At 35.7% G+C, this 19,108-nt stretch overlaps 1 protein-coding gene across 6 annotated transcripts; it reads left to right on the top strand.

Moving 5' to 3' along the window:
* Positions 1-1,624: 1,624 nt before the first annotated feature.
* LOC128682561 (titin-like) lies at positions 1,625-19,088 on the top strand. Of its 6 annotated transcripts, none has more exons than XM_053767344.1 (13): positions 1,631-1,750; positions 3,161-3,403; positions 3,734-4,080; positions 5,285-5,455; positions 5,928-7,019; positions 7,373-8,317; positions 11,163-11,378; positions 12,291-12,433; positions 13,582-13,723; positions 14,942-15,133; positions 15,363-15,565; positions 17,546-17,701; positions 18,557-19,088. In XM_053767344.1, exons 3-13 carry the CDS (start codon positions 3,823-3,825, stop codon positions 18,600-18,602), a joined length of 3,564 nt encoding a protein of 1,187 aa, XP_053623319.1. In that variant the 5' UTR covers positions 1,631-1,750; positions 3,161-3,403; positions 3,734-3,822; the 3' UTR covers positions 18,603-19,088. The 6 variants fall into 6 exon arrangements, with proteins under 6 accessions (XP_053623320.1, XP_053623319.1, XP_053623316.1 ...); XM_053767341.1 differs by having other exon boundaries at positions 3,816-4,080; XM_053767340.1 differs by having other exon boundaries at positions 3,237-3,403; positions 3,816-4,080.
* The last annotated feature ends 20 nt before the right edge of the window (positions 19,089-19,108 follow it).

Here is a 19,108-nt window from a genome sequence, read left to right on the forward strand (position 1 = left end):
GAAGACTTTGTTTTATAATATGTAAGGTTAAGTATGAGGTAGGATAATACTTTTATTGTTTTTTTTACGATAAATTTGCCGGCAACAGAACTAAACAGATGATTCATCCTTCAAATTCAAATTCAAATCATTTATTCAGAAATTAGACCTTCACAGGCACTTTTTCTCGTCAATCTTTATATTTATAGTTATTTCTCACAAGCTACAAACTACTGGCATTTCGGAACGACCACTGCCGAGAAGAAATGCCGAAAGAAACTCATTTGAACAGTGTTGGTCCCTATCATGCCAGATCGGCTTACCATTATTGTTTCTTACAATGTTTTTCTAATAATATATAAAAGTACATAATGTACATAGTCAAAAGGTATATCAAAACAGGTTATGATTGTGATCCGAGTGCTGATTATAATATATATATATATATGTGAAACACAATTAACTTACATGAAAATATATGAGAAACGAGATGACCAGTTGCCTCTGGCAGCACCCGTTCACGAGTTGACGCATGGGACAGCCATCGCGTAGCTCAACCATAATAGAGGGAACCTCACGACCCGGCCCACGACGCCACCACCAGATTGACCATTTGAGTGAGCATGACACACTCGATTCCCATGGCTTCATCCCTCCATCCATCCCTTTGTTAAGCTTTGACTGTACTGCCTTAATATACATTTACGACCTCGGTGGCGCAGTGGTAAAGTGCTCGCCTCTGAACCGAGAGGTCCCGGGTTCGAGCCCCGGTCGGGTCATGATGGAAAATGATCTTTTTCTGATTGGCCCGGGTCTTGGATGTTTATCTTATGTATTTGTTATAGAATATAGTATCGTTGAGTTAGTATCCCGTAACACAAGTCTCGAACTTACTTTGGGGCTAGCTCAATCTGTGTGATTTGTATCCCTATATATTAAAAATTAAAACATATATATTTGTCCCAATATATTAATTTATTAAATATTAAATAAATTAAAATTTAATTCTCTGATTATGATTGGAGTGGATTTCTCTGTTTTTGTTTAAGAACGAGATAATACGAACAAGATCTATTCAGAGGCTAATCAGAGAATATTTTTTTATTAATAAGGGGGTTAATAACATTCGAGACTTATTTTCAAATACAGAGTGACTTGATTCGGCCTAAATTGGGCTGTTTTTTCAATAATTTTGTTTTCATGTTGGGATGGAAGCGAAATAAGATTTTTAGAAAAATGACATTTTTAGACACAAGATTTTATTGTTGTCAGTAAGATCTTATTGCATTCATAATGTGTGACAAAAAGATTGCGTGCTGTAAACTGTTGGGGTGTCGGAGGAGCTGTTCTCGCTCGGGGAATCAGCACATGCCATACGTGGCAATGCTGCCAGCCTTCTGGGCACATTACCTAAAGGCAACGAATTGCCGTCAATGAAATTTTTGTAAACATTTGTACATTTTTTTAGTTTTAAATTTAATGTCTAGTGCTTTTTTAAATTCTTTTACCTTGGCAAATGGTCAAATTTGTAATTTTTTTTTTCATTTACTTTCCAAATAAATACCTCACTGGTATCAATAATAACTATTATCAGTTACCTCAATGGCTAATCAATAATTATCACTTTTTATCTGTCAGATAGCGGCCAGAATTCAGTGTAAGTCTTGACAGTCAAACGAGTGTTCAAGTTTATTTTACAAAATTTTGTTTTTGACGTCAATTATGTTAAAAAAATACTAAATATACTCTTTAAATGGTTATAAGTGAAATGGTAATTAAATAAATATTTTTAATCATAAAACAATTTACTAAGGAAAATAATTTCCTAATTTGTGTTGTGTTGATTAAAAAAATATACTTAGAAAAAAAAAAACAAACGTTTAAAAAAAGAAGTGTCAAATAATATTTTTGTAATCTGTTGCGCACAGATTTTTTCCTTTACCGTGTTAGTGATGTGCGCGTGAATTTGGGTGACGGTAAAAGAAAACGTTTTTGTAAATATGTGAATACAAAAGATATAACCTATTTTAATCTGACCCTTTTCCCGATTTCTTCTTCAGCCGTAAAGCGTTGAAGCCCAGGGATAGATGTATTTCTAACTTTGTTATATACGAAAAGTTTACAGTATAATTACAGGGGGTCAAAACGCGTCTTAGTCTAAATCAAAACGATATTTATTCATGTTAAAGTCCGTATGTAGAAGTAGCTGCGCCCCGGGGCCTCAATCCCTTTGGAATTTCGGGATATATAGTGCCCTATGTTCCAGGTTATATTCTACCCATGTACTGACATTCATAACAATACTTCCAGTAGATTTTGCGTGAAAGAGTAACAGAAATTACTTCTTAATTCTTCACGAACTTTCACATAAATATTTATAATATTAGTAGAAAAGATAAGATATTTTTTATGAAGATAAATATAATATTATCAGATTGCTTAACGCCCTCAACGTAATCTTTTAATTCACATACTTTAATGAGGAGTTGATACATGTACTACATGGGAATTATATCTATACTAGTTGTTGCCCGGGGCTTCGCTCCCGTGGGAATTTTGAGATAAAATATGGCCTATAGCAATCTTGTACCTTTCTAATGGTAAAAGAATTTTTGAAATCGGTTCGGTAGTATCGCAGAATACCCGCCCCAAACATAAAAACTTACAAATGCTTACCTCTATAATAATATATAGTATATAGGTACCTATATAGTAAGTATATAAGTATATAAAAGGTACCTACTTACTTATTAGTGCTGGAAGTATTATATAATCTATGATTTTTTGTATAAAATATTTAAAAGGGAATGAACTTGATAGGACAACGTACTTAGGTACACGTTCTTTGAAAAAAAGGGACTCGACAGACAAGCAAAGAAGAACTCTCCTATATGTATATAAGTGTTTCCATTTTTACTTTTTACTAAGAACTTATTGTTCTTGATTCTTGAGCTCTTCACAACATTGAAGCGGAGGTGGTGTAACGGTTAAGACTGCCTGTGAACCTATTCATGCCACATAGTTTTTATACCAATCTGACTTGATTCCGGTGAAGGAAAGCATCTGGTTGATTATCAACTTGTGTGTGAAGTGGAGAAGGCAATGGCAAACCACTCCATTACGAGTAATAGTGCCAAGTGAGTCGTTTTGTTTCATTTCATGTAACGACCACTGTGCTCAGTCATGAGAAATGCGACTATTAAGATTACAGAGTCAAACATATTTGAATTCACATATTGACAAAACGATGTTCGCAGAAGTGACACGCAAAAGGATTTTCTTGCAAATGACTTAGTATATCGAAATGCACCTATCTTATCGATTGCAATCGAATTATCTACAGATAATGTTATAAAATTAACAAATTAATGGAAAACATCGGACATAGTCGCCTTTTGAAATTCTTCGTGGATGGCAAAGAATTGTAAGCGATTTTGTTAATTTTCTTAATTGTAATTTCTTAAACAGGGCCATAAATATTTAAATAATACCAATTTATAGATATATGAGAACAAACTACTAGTTTTTATGTTGGTGTTCCTATGTTTAATTGTTATAATTGTTAAATGATAAGCATCGGTTTGCTATTTTAAATATAAATTGTTGTTATATGATTTTTTAATAATTAATAATCTTATATTATTACCTAATAGAATATTGAGGAAATTATTCGCATTAAAAATACATTTATTTCTTACGCTTAAATGATATGTTTCATAAACTTGAAAATCTCTCGTATTGTCTTTGTCTGTAGGTAGCCACCGAGATAGCACGTCAGATGATTTATTAAAATCGGTTCAGTAGCACTTCGATCGGTAATTTCACGACTTTTGCAGAAACAAAATGGAAGCACCGGTATACAAAATTCAATATGAGTTTATAACTCCAACGAACATCGAGAGCGAGGTACCAGGCAAGCAGGATATACGAGAAGGTGGCGAACAAATTGCCGCGGAAATCTCAACCGTAGCTCCTGACAATAAGACCGAAAATCCCGATGACTACGTCCTATCACCAGTCATAACAGTGACTAAGCAAGAAGCAGAATACACTAAAGGAGATTTAAAACTGCAAAAAGTTTCGGTCACTGAAGACATTTCGGTAAGTTTCCAACATTTGTTCAAGAAACAGACTCTCCCAGGTAAAACCGTGGTCACCACTGTACAGAAATTTGAATACAAATATTGAAATAAATACTGTTGAGTATGTATTAACTACGTCTTTTATTTTAAGCTTACCCTCAAAATTATAAACGCATATAAAGCAAGTAACTAAATATAAAAATTTGGACGTAGCTGGACCATTTGTAGAGAAAAATATATGTATATTTTCAGAGAAAAACTCCAATTAATTAATTTTTATTTTATCATAAAACTTGCACACCATCGTCTTCTTGTTTCCACCGAATTCGCCATCTTGTTTTTTTTTTTTCTGTTCTTCCGTCCTTTTCATTCCTACATCCCTCTCGCTCACTCTTTGCGTTCCAGCAAATACTTTAGGGTGTATTTGCAAAACAAGATATTGGAATGGCAGGCGAATTAAATAATACCAATTGTGATAAATTGAATACTCTCAATCGACATGGTTCCTACAACTACGCTTAGTTACTTTTTAAAAAGGTTCCGTAAAAGAATAAGAATATATAAAATATCTTCGCCATCTGTCGTTCAGAAAACTCTGTCTTTGAAACTATTACATCTTACTAAATAACAAACAAATTATCTTAATTTAAACTAGAAAGCGTACAACGAAACATACAAATACGTAGCAAGTTACTGACGTCCACATGCTGTCTCTTTTTCCCATATCGTGTACGCACCGTGTGAGAAAAAGAGAAAACGTGTAAACGCAATGACGCACGTGCTACGCGTTTTATATTCGTTTTGTCATTGTCCTCATTCAGATCATCTATGGCCCAAAACAAAAGACGCTTGAAACATTATATTCTGCTAATTTCACCCCCAATTCTGCTAATTTTCCATGTCAGAAGTACTCTATGGGCTATTCCAGGTTTTATTCAATCCTACCTTTTTAGTAGATTTTACGTGATGAATATCCACATTAATAACTAATTATCCATAATTCTTTACTAATATTATAGAGAGAGAAAATAATTGTATATTTGTTTCTTTGTTTTTTGTTTGTTATGAACAAACTCTTAATCTACTCGACCGACTTTGATGAAATTTGACATAGAGATATATGAAAGCTTCAATAATAACATAGGCTACTTTTTATGATGGTTTTACCCGAACGAAGCCAGGACGGACCCCTAGTCTTTACATATACTTTCAACAATTTCCAGGAACACATCGGAGCAGTATACTACACGATAAACTCAAACCCCAGCATCAAATCAGAGGTGATCAAGGCACAGCCGGTGAGGGTGATAGAAGATGAGAGAAAGACAAGGATACCAACATTGAAAAACCGTACACCGGCGGAAGGCAGGCGTGCGTCTGTAGACAAGAATGAGGTGAAATAGCTGATATTAACGACTTGTTTGAATTTATACTTTCCTGGTACATACCGAACCCGAATCGAACCCAGGACCTCTCAAGAACTTTACCACTGCGCCACCGAGGTCGTCAAATTGAGATTGAGTTTGAGAACATATCCAACAGACGTAAAAATTTATTTCACAAGTTAGATAGGGCTGACACATAACTTAACTAACAAAATTATCTAGCAGTCAGCGTATCTATCAGATTACAATATATTTTTTAATCAGAAAGTGTAAGTTGAAGTTATTCCATAAGATAGTAAAAATATAGTATGATGTAACTGACAAAAATAATGGTTAAAAGAGTAGGATGAAAGAAAGACAGAAGATACTGGCACTGATATGGGAGAAAATGTCTGTGATTTGATTGATTATGTGTAAACAAGAAAAGAAAAACAAAATCCAAAAAGTATTTAATTTTAAAACAAACAATATACTGTTCCAGCCTCCACCTCCGAGACTTAACCAAAAAAGATCGTCGATACCAAGACTCAGAGACAGCAGAATACCACCGCCACTGGACAGACGAGCGTCCAAACCTGATATTAAGTTAGAAACTCCCCAGCCGGAAGATGAATTCGAAAAGATATACGGTGAGATAGTTAGCGAACCTAACGATGTTATTGATGTTATAGAAAGCGTCAAAGTTGAAGACCCAGAGAAACTAGACAATACATTTGAAGAGATCATTCATGATTATGAAGAAAATAAGGTACAACCTATTACTATAGGCACCTCTGTTAATGTTAATAAGCCTAAATCAAAAATACCGCTGTCGAAGCGCAAAAGTGAACAGGAAATCAAAATAGCTAAGCCGGCTGAAAGGGTTGTCAAAAAAGATGAACCGAAAGCAGAAAAAAATGAAATGAGAGTACCTGTTCATAAACATTTTCCTCAAAAAGCTGTAAGAACTAAATACAATATTAAAAACGACGATAAAGCCAATGATGTTGAAAAAATAGAAATTAATAAACCTACAGTGATAGAAAATTCAAAAACAGATAATGTGAAACACAAACAATTAATGGATCCAGTCAAAGTAGCGGCTATAGAGTTGATTGAACCCGAGATGAGAGAAAATGTCATACAAGTAGACAAGAAATCGATCATAAATACGGTAAAAGAGATTGGTGAAAACATTAACAATGTAGAATTAGACAATGTCATTCAAACGGAACCAGAAGCAATACTAGACAATGTTAAAGAACCAGAACTAACAATAAAACCGATATCACAAGAAAATGTAGTAATGAAACCATTTATTACGGAATCGACTGAATGTACAAATGAACTAACACCGATTGAAATCGCAATTGAGAAAAATCAAACAAATGGTATTCCTGTAATAGATAGCAATATAGAAAGTAAAGACGATAAAGAAAATATGGATACAGAATATAAACCAGGAAAAGTGAGCCGGTTGCTTCATAGAATTCGTTCACAGGAATTTGGAACAGACAACTTGACTCCTAAAAAGGAAGTCCTGATTGATGTACCGAAGAAAAAGTCAGTACTATCAAAAATAGCTATGTTTGAAGTAAGTACATCACTTAAAATTAATACGAATAATTAATGAAAATAATAATTTATAAGTTACTATTTATAGTTTAATGATAAGTAATATTTTTAGCGTGTGGTTCCATCCTAGGACAGGACCACTGAAATATCATCCCGCGGATATCGTACGAGGACGCTGCCTAGGAAACTGATATCCAATAATAACATTCTTGATCGACTACTAGATAGTAAAGTCACACTTTACTATCTAGAGTAATCTACACTGATCCTGAGCTTCGCGGCGTCATAGCCGAATTCAGTCGGAAACACGCGATAATGAGAGAGAGAGAGAGAGCAATTTATTTATTCAGCCTATCTATTTTAATTTTTCAGAGACAAGATGAACCAAGACCTCGTGTCAAACTTCCAATAATTAAGCCTAAAGAAATCAAACCAGAAACAATGAAAGAAGAACATATAGATAGAAAGCCAATAATTGTAGATGAACTTTTGAAAGAAAGTAATTTAGACTCTATTGGTTATGACACTAGCATTGACTATCTACCAATAGAACATTTAGATACAAAGAAAGGCTATACCGTAGAAATACAAGACGACAAAGTTCAGTATCATGAAATTGAAGATAATAATGAAGAAGAATCGACAGCGAACATTGAAAATTCGAATCTAAATAATGTAATGATTTTCGACAAACCCACCGAGTTCTCACAAAGAGATGAAATTGAATCAATAACATTAAAAAATAAAATAATTGCCAGTACTAGCAGAGTTGGTATTGTAAATCAGAATAGTATAGAATTTTTGGAACCACCAGCTGAAAATTTAAATGAAAATGTCCCTAGAGAAATCGTCGTTGAGACAGTAGGACATACATCCGCGGAATATGACATAACTCCAATTAGCAATGATGAAAATTCCGACAAAGTGGAAGAAAAAGATTCAGACACATTCAAATATGAACCTAACACCACTGATTACAAAGTAGATATTCCAATTGAAAATAGAACAGTACAAGAAAGTAAAATAGAAACATTGGAATTTGAACCTATAAGCTTTGACGGTAAGGTTGAAAACGATGTGTTTTCTCAAGGATCTAAAGTAGAACAGTGGAAATCAATGAATGAGAATAAAGATATTACGAAAGAAAGGCTAAAGAGTGTTGCAGACGTTGATCTAGGTGATGCTGTGAAAGGGAAAGTACATCAAATTATTGTTAGGATGAATTCTGTGGAGAAAATCGAGAATAACAAGAAAGAAATAAACCCGAGAGAGCGGCCGAGGAAGAAATCTGTTTCGAAGATCATCGCTTTGTTTGAGGTATGCTCGAAAGTCACTAGTTACAAATCAACTTGGGGTAAAAATACATTTTTTGTATGTATGTATGTGTTTGTAACGAGATTACTTTCGAACCGTTGGTCTGATTTTGATGAAATTTCAAAGTCATGTAGGATCTGTCAATAGAAATTTTACGTTTGTGCGGCAACAAAATCGGTTATGTCGTTTTTGAAATATTCACAATTTTGTAAAAACTCATCAAAATTTATTGTGTTCGCGTGATCTAAGTTTGCGGCGAACAACTAATATTTTATTCGACACTAGCGACCCGTCCTGGCTTTGCTCGGGTAAACAATAATACACCTAAAGCATCCTCATGAATTACCTTATTTAAAAACCGGTTAAGTAAACTCTCGTGAAAAGGGTTACTACAATTTATTTTAGAATTCTTATAGGTTTCCTATGATCTACAAGCAAAGAATTCTTTATTACAGTATTTAGACAACACGTTTTTATTTTGACGACCTCGGTGGCGCAGTGGTAAAGTGCTTGCCACTGAACCGAGAGGTCTCGGGTTCGATCCCCGGTCGGCTCATGATGGAAAATGATCTTTTTCTGATTGGCCCGGGTCTTGGATGTTTATTTCTTATAAAATATAGTATCGTTTAGTTAGTATCCCATAACACAAGTCTCGAGCTTACTTGGTTTAGCTCAATCTCTGTGATTTGTCCGTATATATTTAATTATTAATTTCAATAAAAACAACAGCGCCCAAATATAAAATCATCTTTTTTCTCGAATTAATAACATTTTCTGAATCTAAAGCAGTCTTCGTTTTTCATGAGTAACATAGAAACTGTTTATTTTACAATAATTACAGGAATATATGTATTGAGATCCTCTTCAAGACATAACGAGCGCTTTTGTTTGATATATATGACACAATAGTTGTTTGTTTTTTTTTTTAATTACCTCATTTAACCTTGCCCAAATCCTACGAGAATATTATGATTAAATGCGAAGGTTTGTGAGGATGTATATATATATATATATATATATATATATATATATATGTATATTAAATGGTCTGTGACGTATATGCATGTTATTCTATCACGCAAAATGTACTGGACGGATTGTTATGAAATTTGGTACACGGGTAGAATATAACCTAGAATAACACTTAGGGTACTTTTTATCCCGAAATTCCCACGGGAGTGAAGCCCGCAGCTAGCGCAGCTAGTAAATACCTTTACACATTTTAATTAGTCAACTAAGCCTAAGAATTACCTGTAAAATAAAGTAGGGTAGATTTAAAAATTAATTTGAAGTCTAACCAAACCTCACTTTGTCGTTGGCCCGTGTTCAATAATGAAGATTTGTGTGTTATTGTGTGTTTATTTTATTGTAAGTACTTATCCATAGTTATATTTCGTCCCAGTTTATTATCTCTTAACGAGGGAGACAGAGTCACGATTAAAATAAATCTGAAAGATAAAATTGTGATTCTATGATCTTCAAGTTGAAATATCCGAACTGGCACAATTTTCGTCCATTTTTTTGTGTTCAAGGAACATACAGTTATAAATATCAATGATGTAATTTTGAACGAATATTTGTACGCCAGAGGGCAGGAAACAGAGTCCTGTATAGATATTTTGTGACATCTTATCTTATCTGTCTAAAATAAATAAATAAAATAGAATAAATATATTATGACAAATCGCACAGATTGAGCTAGCCCCAAAGTAAGTTCGAGACTTGTGTTACGGGATACTAACTCAACGATACTATATTTTATAACAAATACATATATAGATAAACATCCAAGACCCGGGCCAATCAGAAAAAGATCATTTTCCATCATGACCCGACCGGGGATCGAACCCGAGACCTCTCGGTTCAGTGGCAAGAACTTTACCACTGCGCCACCGAGGTCGACAAATTAAAAACATGTTGTGTAACAGTAATAAAGAATTCTTTGCTTGTAGATCACAGGAATGATCATATTTTACATTAACTTTCGCCCGATGAACTTCGTTTGTTTCGTGCGTACGCTCATAAATTATTATTATCTCGGGTTCTAAGCAACGTATCGCTGATGAAACCTATACCCATACTAATGAAAGTAGTTTGATAACTACCTTCCGGTATAATACAACTGTAAAAATTGTACAGACAGACACAGGCCACTTAATTTTATTATATGTTCAAATTCAAATTCAAATCATTTATTCAGAAATTAGACCTTCACAGGCACTTTTTCTCGTCAATATTTATAGTTATTTCTCATAAGCTACAAACTACTGGCATTTCGGAACGACCACTGCCGAGAAGAAATGCCGAAAGAAACTCATTTGAACAGTGTCGGTCCCTATCATGCCAGATCGGCTTACCATTATTGTTTCTTACAATGTTTTTTTTTCTTTCTAATAATATATAAAAGTACATAATGTACATAGTCAAAAGGTATATCAAAACAGGTTATGATTGTGATCCGAGTGCTGATTATAATATATATATATATCGATGTGAAACACAATTAACTTACATGAAAATATATGAGAAACGAGAAGACCAGTTCCCTCTGGCAGCACCCGTTCACGAGTTGACGCATGGGTCAGCCATCGCGTAGCTCAACCATATTAGAGGGAACCTCACGACCCGGCAGCCCGTCCCGACTACGCTCGGGTGGACCACACCCTTCTCTTAAAATCTTATTCTTAAAATCGGTCAAGCCGAAGACAATTGTATTTAATAGAATTCTCCCGTGGATGTCGTACGAGGTGACTAAAGGATAAGATACCATGTACACGTTTTTACTCAGATATAAGATTATCAAAGACTATTTTAGAGAATTAATATTTTTTTATCATTATCTCCACAGCAAAAGTCCTACCAAATTGAACAACCGGCGTCTCATCGACCAGAAGTAACTACTAGGACTACACAGCCACCGGCAACTTTAACTGAGGAAGAATACCAACTGAGAACAGCTGAACTGGCTTCCGGGAAATTGGTCTACGGGAGAATGGAAAACATGGCTTATATCGTGTTGAATAATGGACTGGAGATGCCTGTGTTAGCTGTTGGAACGGCGCTGGTGAGTCTCCTTTGGATTTCTGGTAGCCTGGTACTTTTCAGGGAAACTTGGTCTTGGAATTCCCAAGAGGGTTGACGTCAAGCAGACAGCCGGTCGTAAAGTCACAACATTATGTGTTTTTTAGATTTTTTTCAAGTCTACCTTGGGTTTCGGAGCTTCACAGCCGAGAATGTATAGCGCTCAAATGAAGATAGTGATTTACCTTCTAATATCGTGACCCTAGGCTTTGTCTGTCCCGTAGAGGTTAAAGATGTGAAGCTGTATAAATAAATAGGCGTTATTAAATGAAGTTGGACAACGTGGCCGGAGCAATTTTGCCAAGTTTAAGGTAAAATGGAAAATATGACCCCACCAAATATGGTGGGGTCGCCGGGTAAGGTACGTCAGGTAGGCGGCCGGTCATAAAGTTACACAGATACGTACCGAATAGTTACGTACACCTCGACTTTACTGTCTTGCATCGTAATCTATACTATTATAATAAAGAGGTAAGCGTTTGTGAGTTTGTATGTTTGAGGCGGGTAATCTCCGAAACTATCGAACCGATTTCAAAAATTATTTCATCATTAGAAAGGTACATTATCCAAGATTGCTATAGTAAAGTATAATTAATTTCTTTATGAATAACTAAATGTTGCCCGGGGCTTCGCTCCAGTGAGAATTTTGAGATAAAATATAGCCTATAGCAATCTCGGATGTACTATGGATGTGTTTCAAATGGTGAAAGAATTTTTGAAAGTGGTTCGGCAGTTTCGGAGATTACTCGCCACAACAACTCGCAAACGCTTACCTCTTTATAATAATAGTATAGATATTATAGAAGTATATATACGGTTGTTGTGGTGTACCGATAATCTACCATTATTATATATAATTAAACCGAAAACTAACGTAATTAATGTATATTTCCAGCTAGACAATCGCCTCGTCCGGCCCGTGATCGAAGCGGCCATAGACATGGGCTACCGGGCCATAGACACCGCGTACATCTATGGCAACGAGAAGGAGGTCGGAGAGGCTATCAAGACAAAGATTGATGATGGAACTGTGAAGCGGTGAGTGACTAAAAACTATGACTACGAATGGTGAGGTTAGGTAACCAAAGTCATGGGAATCGAGTGTGTCATGCTCGCTCAAATGGTCAATCTGGTGGTGGCGTCGTGGGCCGGGTCGTGAGGTTCCCTCTATTATGGTTGAGCTACGCGATGGCTGACCCATGCGTCAACTCGTGAACGGGTGCTGCCAGAGGCAACTGGTCATCTCGCATTTCTTCTCAGCAGTGGTCGATCCGAAATGCCAGTAGTTTGTAGCTTGTGAACGAGAAAAAGTGCCTGTGAAGGTCTAATTTCTGAATAAATTATTTGAATTTTGAATTTGAATTTGAATTCAAACTAAGAATGTTAGGTACCGAATGTGAAGATTTTCCATACAATTTCGCGGCCCAATGCGGCTAATCCAGCTAAAAATCAACTTGGGGGCGAAAATACTTTTTTTAAAGTATGTTTGTAACGCGATAACTTTCGAAGCGTTTTGGTCTGATTCTGAGAAATTTTAAACGTATGTAGGATTAGGTTCTGTCAATAGAATTTTTAAATTAGTGGAGCAACAAAATAGGTTAAGTCGTTTTTGAAATATTCACAATTTTGTAAAAATTTATTGTGTTCGCAAGGTCTAAGTTCGCGGCGAACAACTAGTATTATAAATGCGAAAGTCTGTCTGTTTGTTTCGCTTTCACGGTACTTAGGTATGCATGTAGACCCCTAAAATGACCCCCAAATGTCTATAACGGCTGGTGAAACTTATGTTTGTCTACGCGCATGCGCTGTGACGATAAGCTCGCGCCTGCGCGATGCTTTTTTTCTACAAAACAAATTCTGTCATCCGCCATTTTCGCTATTGTTACTTTTAAATGTTGAAAAAATTTGCTCGTATAATTATTTATAACACTAAGACAAGATGTAACAGTTTGGTCCTTCGAGCCGTATAATGTTCCTTATGTTTTTCTGCTAATATATATGGCGGTAAGTAGTCGTAAAAGTCATGTCAGATGCCTTTAGGCGACTTGAATAAAATCGGACACCGGTGTTAGCAATAACACACTCGATATGATGATGATGAAGTATTTTTTAAGCAAATCTCATTCTTGTATGAGCGAAATGGAAGATATAACGGGGTCTATATCCTTCTCTGTCTATGGTTTCAGCGAGGACCTATTCATAATATCAAAACTTTGGAGCACCTTCCACCGCTCGGACCTGGTCCACACAGCTTGCAGCGAATCCCTCAAAGCGATCGGACTGACGTACTTCGATCTATATTTGATACACAACCCTGTGTCTTTTAAGGTAAGCTCTTCTATGCTTATGTTCGCCTGGTACTTCTAAGTTTTACACTAAGTGGTTTCCCCTAATAGCACCACTCCATATCCCCCCGTGGATGTCGTACGAGGCGACTAAGGGACACTAGCCTTGTCATGAGGTAACAATAGCATTCCCAAGGAGGATTGACATTAAGAAAGCGGCCGTTAGTAAAATCACAGCTTATTCTTAATTTTAATGATTTTTTTTTACGCTGACTCTGGACTTCGCGGCATCACAGCTGATGGTGATGCTGATCATTAAAATTGTTTATTTTGAATGAAGATCGAGATAGCAGATGTAAAGTCATTGCTAAAAATTTTATTTTCTTTTTGTTGAACAAGAGATTAATAATCTTCAGAACTATCACACTTCAGTGATTCTTCTTTTTCTTCTTTTCTTCTTTGTGGCAATCAAACTTCTTCAATAGAGCTTTTTTTGCCAGTGTCTAGTTACATTGTTATTGGACGATAGGATGGAGTTTAGGCGGTGTTGAAGGATGAGGGCAATAAATACATATATTATCATATGTCATGTAAGGGTCAATAAATAGTTTTAAACATAAATATTATAATAAGAAAGGAAAGAAGCATGAGCTTTAATGTATTTAAAATCTGTAAAGTAAAGGAATCACAAGGAAGAGGAGCACGGAGTTCTATAAGGAACTGGTAAAGAGGCTTTTAGTCATATTTTGGACATCTGAACAGAAGATGATCAATATCACCTTCTTCAACTAAAGCACAGTCACATATATCTGCACTAAGAACACCAATTCTTTGTAAATGAGTAGCAATACAACAATTACCAAATCTAAGTCTACATATGGTAGAAGCAACTCTTCTATCAAAAATCAGTTTTGAAAACCAAGGTTTTAGACAAAGTTCTGCATTAAGGCGTCGATAATGTTCGACCTTTGACTGACCCATGTAGAGTTTCATTCTTTCAAAAGATACTCTCGTGAAACTACCAGGACTTTAGTGATTCATCAGAGCTTCAGACTTCCAAAAATCACCAGTAGAGAGCTGTATCGGTCCAGATCATAGATAAAAGAAATATTTCGTAAGATACCAACATCTTACTTATTATCTCGATATTGTCAAATCCCTGGAATGCAGCCAATCTCTAAAAAAGTAAAATTAAATTTTCGAAAATCCTAATGCCCGATAAATGGGTAAACTAATTTTTCAAAATGATTGCAATTTACAGGAAGGCCCCGACCCTATCCCGAAGATCGCGAACGTGGTGCAGTACTCCTCCTCAGACTTCATGGACGCCTGGTACGGCATGGAGACGCTTGTCACCAAAGGGCTCGTCAAAAGCATCGGTTTGAGTAACTTCAACTCCAAACAGCTGCAAAGGATCTTGGATAAGGGCAGGGTCAAGCCAGTTATTAATCAGGTGAGAAATAATTTACAAAAATGTCATTTTCAATGCTGTCAGAAAAAAATATCATGTCCGTTGATGAGTTCTCTCGCCGGAGCCGTTCCTGGGTGCACCTGGGTGAACTTGAGGAAATGTCTAATTGTAGACGGCTGCATCTAAACTTTACAAGAGAGAGTACTGTGTGAAAATAGTTTCTAATATCAATAGTGAATTATTTTTATTATTTTTCTTTGTCCACATCCAGGTGGAGTGCCACCCCTACCTGAGCCAGCGACCCCTGGCAGGCTTCTGTTCCGCGCGCGAGGTCAAACTGTCTTGCTTCGGGGTGTTGGGGTCCAAAGGGACCCCGAAGGAGTACACCAGCGGACTACCAGCCGTCATTGATGACCCCCTGGTACAAGCGATGGCTGATGGACTTAATATTACCGCGGCTCAGCTGCTCATCAGGTAGGATCTTACCTGTGCGAAGCCGGGGCGGGGTGCTAGTAATAAATAAAGACTTCATTGTATGAAGTTTTCATTTAATACTAGCACCTCGACCCGGCTTCGCACGAGTTCAACATGCATAGTTATCCTAAAACCAATACTAGTTGCTCGCCACGAACGTAGACCACGCGAACACAATAAATTTTGAAGAGATTTTACAATATTGTGAATATTTCAAAAACGACTGAATCAATTTTGATGGCGTACTAACTTAAAAATTCTATGGACAGATCCTACATATCTTTTAAATTTCATCAAAATCGGACCAACGGTTCCGAAGTTAACGCGTTACAAACATACATACAAAAAAAATATTTTTGCCCCAAGTAGAATGTTAGACCTCGCTCGCTTCGCTCACTCGGTCAATTACAAACGCGAAAATTTGTTTGTTACCTCTTCACGCTCTATCTACTCAACCAATTTCCTTGAAATTTGCATACATGTAGTTTGAAGTGTGGACCAAGACATAGGGTACCTTTCATACCGTAAACATAACTGTTCCCCAGGGAAATTGACGCGGACCAAGCCGCGGGCATAAACTAGTATACATATAAACCTTCCTCTTAAATATCTATCTATTTAAAAATCCACATTGAAATCCATTGCCTACTTTTAAAGATCTAACCATAAGTGTTCAGGATTGATGCTGCACTGGCAAGCAATATTTTTTTTTTTGCATTCCTTAATTTAAAATATTTTTTCAATGACAAATACAAATATCTACTTATAATTTTTATTTACTTTATCCGTATGTATGTATGTATAATATATTTATATACTATTATATTTTAGGTTACACACTGATCCGTGTTTATAATATCATTAGAACATATTATATTCCGTGTCAATCTCAATCTTGACGTTGGCAAAATCATCGTTATGGCGAACGATGGAGCCAGGAAATTAAAAAAATATATATTCCCGTCGATTGTTTTTAATATGAAAATTGATGTTATTTTTTGTAGTAAAATCCAAAAAGGCAATAGGTATCATTTCATTAAATTACTGCTATACATCATCATTGTTTTTTTTTGCTGACCAAAGATTTTGACCAATAGAGTTATCCGATAAGACGCTTAATGCTGTTGCTTCATTGAGAATTAAATAACAAGGAAAATTACCATTGTCTATTTTGCCTCCTGAATATGATGATAATGACTCAGACAGGACCAACTTTTTTGACTCCAAAATTTATGACGTCACTTGCCCCGCTGTCATACAAGCCACCATGGAATTAGTAGGTACTACGTCGAAGTACTTGCTAAATCCATGCGAACCACATAATCACCCTATATATACTCGAGCTGTTGCCAGAGAGAAACTGTGCACGTCTATAGCCAACAATACGTACGGGCAGAGGACAGCGCGATATCTCCTTCCGAGATTAGTTAATGCACTACCCACCTCTGTAAAAAATGACTTAACTCCTAAAAATATTAAAAATAAACTTAAGTCCTACTTTATCGAACAATTGTGTTAGATTGCAAATTACTACTAGGTACTTGTTTTGTTTAAAATGGTCTACGTACGTGGTTCCTATATTACTGTTAAGTGATTAATACAAAATATTTTATACTACTGCTGACGTTGATGCTCACTGTGGACAAACCTCTGTGGTTTTTGTCAGTGTTCTTATATTATGTACTATATATATTTGTTCTTTATATGTGAAATAAAAAAAAAAAGAAAAAAAAAATATGACATTTTTATTTTTGACATTTAGAAAAAAGTATCCGATTTTACATAATGGCAACTACTACCCTATACATTTTCTTAGTTGATGTCTTTGGAGAAATAGCTGCGGTGAAGTTTGTTGCGCCGCTTCTTCTTCACTTGCGCTTTGGAAGTCGGCGGTAACTTAATTTAAGTATTCTTTGGACGTCAATAAGTAACGTATATCATCCTAAATTGAATAAACAATTTTGAATTCGAATTTCGCAGATACCAAATCGACAGCGGCCACAGCGTGGTGGTGAAGGCTTCGTCACCAGCCCACCTGTGGGATAACCTTCAGGCGCTGAAGGTGGCCTTAGACCCGACGCAGGTCAAGGCTCTGCAAGCGCTGAACAGGAACAAGAGGATCTTCACTTTCGCTGGGTGAGATCTCTTATTGATTTCTGTTCGCCTGGTACTTTTGTGCGCGGGCAATTTGGTTGTGGTGCCTTTAGGGTCTATCGATTCGTACACCTTGACGTCTATATTTTCAAGTGGTTGCAAGTCAATCGACCGGTTATACCGTGGTGCTATACTGTACTGTAGCCGTCTTTACTTTCTTTGGGTAAAAAATAATAAACCGGCCAAGCGCGAGTAGGACTCGCGCATGAAGGATACCGTCCATAAAAGTGGAAAAAAAATATTTTAATTAATTTGGGAGCCGACTCAAATATTTAATCTGATTTTTAGTCATTGTTGTTATACGAGTACCTAAATACATCTGTGAAAATGTCAACTGTCTTACTATCACGGTTCGTGAGAACGGCGGAGCCCAAATAAGGTCCCGCTTTACCCTTTGGGTACGGCACTCTAAAATCTTCCTTTGGATTTATATTTGACATTAAAAAGAACAATACAAAACCATAGATTTAATAAGTACTCCGTACCTACTAGGTAATTCAATTCAATTAATTTGCATACTGTGTTAGCATAGAAGAAAATTTTTCATTAGGCACCTATTAATTCTTAATGTTAAAATTAAGGTGAATGCGAAAAGCTGTTCTCTGAACTTATACCGTTAGATGGCGTTGTTTACAACATTTTCAGTTATTAATTTATTTCTTGCAAACTGTAGTAGGCACAGAGAGCCAAACGTTAAACGTGGAGCTGCGAGCGGCAAACATACTCTTTTATTTGATTATTATTATAATTTAGTCAACATAATTCAAATAAAGCGCTCGGAAAGATTCGTGTCTATGTAAACGCACTCAAGGACATAACCTCGTTTTTTTTTTTCAGAATCGGCGATACTCACCGCAACTATCCCTTCCGGATTCCATATTAACATTTTTTTTTTTACATTTTGACATTTAACATTTTTTTTACGATTTTTTCGACATTTTTACGAATATTTCGATATTTTTTCATTTTAGATTTTCCTGTGTGTTAGTTTTAAGTGTGATTTTGATGCAAGGAACAATGATCATTACAAAAATAAAACCAAATATCATCGCTTTATAATTATGAATAAGGAATATTACAAACTGACTGGTCTTCTCTAAAAACTAAAGATGTGAAATAAAGATCCAATCATTGTATGAGAAACATTGAGAAAATCGCCAGTTTATAATTTACCTACAACACAATTTTTGAGATTTAAACGACATTTTTCCTTGCACTTTATTTTTGTGCGTCACAATTAGTGACAATTATTTTATGTCTGTACTTAGTATATAAGTCTTTTTTTATATTTTTTTATATTGCGTAAGTAATATCATTTCCAATGTGTGTCTTTGAATGTCTTCAATGAATTAAATAAGTAATTATATGACTTAATATTTTTTTTTATCC

This window comes from Plodia interpunctella, chromosome 30 (assembly GCF_027563975.2).
Source record: "Plodia interpunctella isolate USDA-ARS_2022_Savannah chromosome 30, ilPloInte3.2, whole genome shotgun sequence".
Taxonomy (NCBI): Eukaryota; Metazoa; Arthropoda; class Insecta; order Lepidoptera; family Pyralidae; genus Plodia; species Plodia interpunctella.